Consider the following 6,613-nt stretch of genomic DNA (forward strand, 5'->3'; position numbering starts at 1 on the left):
GAGCACAGTGAGACTGACAGCACGTCCACCCTGCTCCTGAGGGATAGTGACAGAGAAGTGAGCATGGCCAGCAGACACACTGGAAAGCACAGGGGACAGAGCTGCAAGGTGAGGTGCACAGGAGGCTGACCTCCTAGACCCACAAGAACCCGGCAGCCATTCCTGCACACAGAAATCAGCTGTGGGTAGTTTATGGGGGACCTTAAAAAGGAGTGGCAGGTTGACCTATCTGCTCACCCTCCCCATCTGCGTGCCCTGAGCCTCCCTTTCCTTGGATGATCACCCCAAATTTAATCTTAACCCCTGTGTCCAATGCTTGGGGGGGGGGTCTTCAAACCTAGTGGGAACAGGCTCATCCTGGGCAGCGTTTAAAGGCAGTGGGCTCCGGGTCTGGACAACCCAGACACCTGGTAGCTGTGACGACGACAGCAGCCACAGAGACCTCAGGCAGATCTGAAGAGACAGCAGCAGCAACAATAGCTTTATGAAGATAGAGAACAGGACACACTTGGGTTACGGATGCCCCCCACCACTTCAGGTCTCCACAGTGAAACTGGCTTTTATAGCCCAGAAACAAGACCACCCGAGGAAAAAACATGGACACTGCTGAGGGGATAGCCCAAGGTGGCACCTACGGTACAAAGCCCAGTCTATACTTAGGTGAAGACCCTCCGGAGTCCTGAAGGAGGCGGATGGAAGAACAGCTGGGGGCTGGGCCATGGTTGAGCCAGCGTCCTCTGCCTGGCATCACTGCAGGGAGAAAGAGACAGGGAAAGAGAGAGAGGGAAGTAGAGGAGGGAGTAGCCATCCTGAAACCCAGACGACCATGCCCCAGTTCCACCGGCCACAGACGCCTTTCCAAGGCTCAAGCCAAGGCCCTGCCCTCCAATCATCACCCAAAACCACCACCCACCAGAGTTGATTAACCAGCATTCCAGGAGTGAAATCACCTTAGCCCAGAAAAGAGAAGGATAGAGGCTGCTGGCTCAGGATCAGAGGGAATGCAAAGAACCCAGAGCCTCAAGGGTTAGGCATGGCCCCCAAAATAGGGTGTGAGGACATGAAGAACGAGGGTCAGATAGCCACTGGCTTCCTGGGTGGTCCTTGTGCTCCTGGACCCCTCAGCCAGCTCCTGCCTGCAGAGCACTAGGGTAGCACAGGGGCCCAGTGCTTCAACACTGGGGTGCAACCCTGCCTCATAAAACATCGCCAATGCCATGGAGGCTGGGGTGCCTTCTGGTTCACTGATTCCTGAAATTCAGCCCCAAATGGAAGCCTTCTCTTGGTTGCTCAGCACCCTCAGATGGGGCGGGGCCCACCTGAAGCAGCATGCTGAGGCCCAGGTTTCGGTGCCTCCGCTCGAGCTCTGACAGGGCCTGCAGGAGGGACCTGAACCTCTCTGCAGGGTCAGCATCCTCGTCCTCAGGGGACCCCTCCTCTTTTTCCGCCTCCTGCAGGAAGCGCTCCTCCTCCTCCACAAAGAAAGCCCGAAGCTTCTTGTAGTCAGTCAGGGCCTTCTTTCTGCGGTCCATCACATGTCCCTGCAGGGAGGGCAGAGAAGGACATCTGTGTCCTCAGGCTTCACCCAGGACCCCAGCCCCATGCTGACCACTTCAAGAAGAGAAGGTCAGCTACACAGGGCTCAGCTGCATCCCAAGGCCCTGCCAGATATGGTCAGAGTACATACCCATGTCCCTTCATTCATGTGCACCCCAGGGCTACTCCCACTTGCCTTCCACACAGCAGCAGCAGACTCAGCCTGGCCATGCAGGTCCCGAGCATCATTCAAATCTTTCCTCATGACCTCCACAGACCCCTTGCTCTCCTGCAAAGAGAAGCTGGTTACCAGGCAGGGGGCCAAACCTGAAGGTCTAGGACACCCCTCTTTTGGCCCAGTCCAGGGTACATTGCACCTCCTGAGTTCACTAAAGATCTGACTATCCAGAAGGCCCCAAGGCATGGTCAGTCCTATCCTGCCAGCCTCATGCAAACAGGCTGCAGATACCAGAGAGTTCTTAGTGACTCCACTAAGCTTGTTCCCTGAGGAAGCCTCACAGAAAATTCCATGCCAAGAATCTAAGTAGATAACTGGACATGAGTGTCCCCTCAGCTACCTGATATTACTGTCACAAGCACAGGAATGGAGGGTGGTATCTGCCAATAGTCACCACATCCTGTTCAGGAGGAATGGCCCAGGCAGGGTCACTCTAGGACTCTCTGATGAACATGGTGGCCCCTTTAGGGTGGACATGGCCACACCCGGGGCCTGGAGACACTGACACTGGCTGTGCGCTGACCATGTGAGGTGGAAGAACCCTCCTCCCCTCCCCACCAGGCAGGAAGAGTCCCCCAAAAGCGAATCTATTAGTCTAATAGTCTATTAGTCTAATAGTCCCCCAGCTAGTCTATTCTTTGATATATGATGCTGAGCGCACACTACCCACAAGACTGGGTTCCTAGGTTGCCAGTTAGCGGTTCCCACCCAGGATCAGACACCACATGCAATGCAGATGAGGTACCAGAACAGACGTGGAAACCCAAAGAGGGCTGAGGAGACAAGAAGGGTGGGGGGCGGGGAATGGAATACAGAGGAGCCTTAACTGCTAGACAGTCTCAGGGGAGGGTTCACCCCTGGGGAGGAGGCTACCACAAAGTGACGTCATGCCCGAAGGAGGAGCAGTAGGGCCTCGGGAACTAGGCACAGGAGCGGAACCTGCCGCAGGACGCGGTGGGCAGCTGGAGAAAAAAGAACGGCAGTCCAAAGAGAAAAGAATGGGCCTAAGGGGATGGGAGGTGGGGTATTTGGGAACAGGGCATCAGTTAGAGGAGGGGGAGGGTGGACAGGGAGTCGTCCCCAGGAGGACTGTAAGACTCAGTGCTCCGTCTGGCGAGGGTCGGGAAGGGGATGGCGGCGCACAGGGCACCACCCGCGCGCACCTTGCCGCGCAGTGCCTTCCTCCAGCGGGGCTCCCACTCGGGCGGCTCGGGCCCTGCTGCCATCCGGCAGGCGGCGCACAGCGGACCCCCATCAGCACGACACAGGAGCTGCAGCGCAGCCTCCGAGGCCGGGCCGTCGCGCGCAGGTGCTGCGGCCGCCTCCTCGAGCGCCAGCAGGCGGCGGCTGAGCGGCGGGCGGCCGGGCTCCACGGCGCGCTGCCAGCAGTCATCAGCGCACTCAGGGCAGGGGAAGGGCCCATCCTCCTCCGCCCAGAAGCGCACCACGCACGCCCGGCAGAAGCGGTGGCCGCAGTCGGCGCGCACCGGCTCGCGGGGCGCCCGCTGGCATAAGGCGCAGGCGGCCTCACCAGGGCCTGCGGGGAACGCCAGGGCGGCGGCGGGGGCCCTAAAAGAGGGCGCAGGCGAAGAGGCCGGCGAGTGCGGACCGGGACCCGGTCGCGGATGGAAAACCCAGACGCTGCGCTAGAAGGGACAAGGATGGCGACCGAGATGCGCGGGGCGGAGACGACCGGGCGCTCCACGCACGGTCCTAGCAGCGGTGTACATTACCCTTGAGTCTTGTCAACAGAGACCTTCACTCTGTGACCGGTGAGCCCTCCACGTCATCGCAACAGGAAATCTTACAGCATTTGTCACTTCCCTCATAAATTACGTGTAGGAGAGAGAGAAAACAATTTTTATTATTTGGAGAGCATTTAAAGTCTTGTGAGCTGATAGGACCTGAACTGCAAGCACCCAGAGGGGAGGGGAGTTGCTGATAATTGGCTTTCGAGTCCCTCCAGTTAAAGACAGTTTTTGCACGACCCGCCCAGCCCGGCCACCGTTTCGGACTGTCCCCGCCGCCCCCAGCGAAGAGAAATCTGTTGGTTTCTTTAGGAAAAACAAAAAAGTTTTGGGGACAAGCAATCTTTTTACCCTGAACACAACCACGCGCGCAGTTAAAAATTACTGTTACGTTATTTTAATATTTTTTAAATGAATTTACTATCCCATACAAGTGCAAAATCTCCGAGGTGTTCCTTTTCGGCTTAGTAGGTTTTGAAAAACCTGTTATAGACTTAAAATTGCACCAAGTCATAGTTGGAAATGCGACTGGTTAACCGAGGCTTTGTGGAGGAATTGTCAGAAGAACGAAAGCGCTTCAAGGCCCGCCACCGGATTTGTGGGGCAAAATAGGAACGTAATGGAGAGAAAAGTTTTTTTTTTTTTTTAAAAAAGAAAAAAGCAACTGAGCAAACTCCATGATATTCCTGTGAGTGGGGGAAAAAAGTCAAGCACAATAATTAAAGACAAATAGCCAAACTAGGGAATTTCAGCCACGAATATACAAAGAGTGCGTCAGGTTGATATAGAATAGTACAGTAGAAAATGACCCCCGTGGGATTCGTTAACTCACCAAATAAAATATTGTAAATACACATAAAACACACAGACTCTCTGACCAGTTATTAAGAAATAGGAACATAAGCCCTGGCTGGTGTAGCTCAGTGGATTGAGCGGGCCTGTGAAGCAAAGAACCGCGGTTCCATTCCCAGTCAGGGCACATGCCTGGGTTGCAGGCCAGTTCCCAGTGGGGGACACATGAGAGGCAACCACACATTGATATTTCTCTCCCTCTCTGCTTCCCTTCCCCTCTCTTTGAAAATAAATAAATAAAATATTTTTTAAAAAAGAAATAGGAACATAAACTGAGATTTTTTTCACTTAAATTAGCAGGATCCCCATCCCAATTGCCAAAAAATAAAATAAAACCTTACTTTATAGATAATGATGCCATAGAAGCAAATTCCTAGTGGGAGCTCAGCCCAGAGCCAAGAGGGTCCTTGGCTTCTCACAGGAACCAATTCAAACACAAACCAAAATAGAGTTTAAATTAGAAGTAAGTTTATTGGGTAGAGAGGGTAATCAAGAAAAGCCACTCCACAGAGTGAGACTCTCTTCACAAAGGTGGGAAGAAAGACCCCAACCATCTCTAGTGGTTGAGCTTATATCTGTTTGTAATTTATATGGAAAGTTTCTGGTATAGAAAAATAGAGAGTGGAACATTTGTTGGGATTAACTTTAACCTTCACAAAGTATATTTTGTGACATTGTGTTTTCCTCTTACAGAATAGGTGAACAATAAGGTATGGATGAGTAGCTTTTAATCAATCTTTGCAAGAATTTCTTTTGTTCTGGAGGCTCTTCATGGTCTGCTTGCATCTGCGGTCAACTGAGCTCCATTTCAGGCAACAGGTAGCAATCTCCTGACTTAACTTTGTTTGACTTCAGTTAATTTATATAGTGCTCATGCCCCTCTCCTGTATTAATATTGTTTCTGGGAGGCAATGTAGCAATTATGTATTGAGAACCTTCAGATTTTCATAATCTTTGAAACTGCTTTTCTCAAAATACACTATAAAAATAACCCAAAATGGAAATAAAGACTTTCATGGTTTGCTTTGGAAAAATGTTTGTTTTATCAGTATTTAAAAACCAAAAATGTTACAGTTGCTTTTTTTATAAAGTTTTTTAAAAAGATTTTATTTATTTATTTATCTTTAGAGGGGAAGGAGAGAGGGAGAGAAACATCAATGTATGGTTGCCTTTCGGGCATCCCCTGCTGGGAACTGGCCTGCAGGGAACCAGCCTGCAACCTAGACATGTGCCCTGACTGGGAATTGAACCGCGATCCTATGGTTCGCAGGCCTGTGCTCAATCCACTGAGCTACACCAGCCAGGGCTATGTTACAGTTTCAATAATAGGAGAGCGGTTCAGTCATCACAATCACCATCAATTTGAAAATGTGTACAGGAGAGCCGAGAAATGAAAAAACGGTAGACATTTGCATAGCTGTCCCTGATTCTGCTCCTGATTCCAGTGTTTGGGTTTTCTGCACACCAAGCAACTCTCCAACACCAGTTGGGTGACCTACAATTTAACTCAGTTCTGACATTACCTACCCAGAGATAGCATCAGGCCCCACAGGTGAAGGGCTCAGTCCTACAAGACTGCCCCACCCCCTTCACATGTCACCTGTTCTTTTGACCATCCAGCTATAGAGTGGGGTTTTCTATGAATCTTCCCTTGGATTCAATTAATTCCCTAGAGCAGCTGGCAAAACTCAATAAATCAATTTACTTACCAGAGAACCAGCTTATTATAAAGGATATGACTCGGGAAGAGCCAAGGGAAAGAGACACAGAGCCAAGTATGTTGAAAGGGGTGGGAAGTTTCCGTGCCCTCTCCCTTAGGGTATACCACTCTCCCAGAACCTCCATGCTCTCACCATCCAGAAGCTCTCCAAATCCTGTCTTTTGGGGATTTTATGGAAACTTCATTACATAGCCATGGTTGATTAAATCATTGACCATTGGTGACTGATTCAATCTCCAGCTCCTTTCCCCTCCACTTAGATAACAGAGGTAGGACTGAGAGTTTCAACACTCTATCATATGGTTGGCTCCCTGGTAACCAGCCTTCCTCCTTAGGGACTTTCCAAAATTAACTCATTAACATAAACTCTGGAGTGGTTGACAGGGCCTTGTTATGAATATTCTCATCACAGGAAATCCCAAGGGTTTTAGGAGCTCTGCACCAGGAATTGTGGACAAAGACCAAATATATATTTCTTATTATAAATCCCAATTTCACACCTCCAAAGACAGACTCAAA

At 50.8% G+C, this 6,613-nt stretch overlaps 1 protein-coding gene across 1 annotated transcript; it reads right to left on the minus strand.

Annotated features, from left to right (window-relative positions):
- Nucleotides 1–454: 454 nt before the first annotated feature.
- On the minus strand, nt 455–3,504 carry RNF187 (ring finger protein 187). The gene is made up of 4 exons (XM_037068825.1): nt 3,484–3,504; nt 2,938–3,420; nt 1,733–1,825; nt 455–1,541 (listed from the first exon to the last, which is right to left on the minus strand). Exons 1-4 carry the CDS (start codon nt 3,502–3,504, stop codon nt 1,242–1,244), a joined length of 897 nt encoding a protein of 298 aa, XP_036924720.1. The 3' UTR covers nt 455–1,241.
- Between the last annotated feature and the right edge of the window lie 3,109 nt (nt 3,505–6,613).

The sequence above is a fragment of the Sturnira hondurensis genome, unplaced genomic scaffold (genome assembly GCF_014824575.4).
Source record: "Sturnira hondurensis isolate 20B ecotype Veracruz unplaced genomic scaffold, ASM1482457v3 Scaffold0018097, whole genome shotgun sequence".
Taxonomy (NCBI): domain Eukaryota; kingdom Metazoa; phylum Chordata; class Mammalia; order Chiroptera; family Phyllostomidae; genus Sturnira; species Sturnira hondurensis.

Excerpts from the sequence above, each read along its gene's own strand:
- RNF187 (XM_037068825.1), bottom strand. The coding sequence starts at position 3,504 with ATGTACACCGCTGCTAGGACC. Across the intron at positions 3,421-3,483 it reads TGTACACCGCTGCTAGGACC|CGCAGCGTCTGGGTTTTCCA; the intron begins GTGCGTGGAGCG and ends TGTCCCTTCTAG. Across the intron at positions 1,826-2,937 it reads GGAAGGCACTGCGCGGCAAG|GAGAGCAAGGGGTCTGTGGA; the intron begins GTGCGCGCGGGT and ends TTCTCTTTGCAG.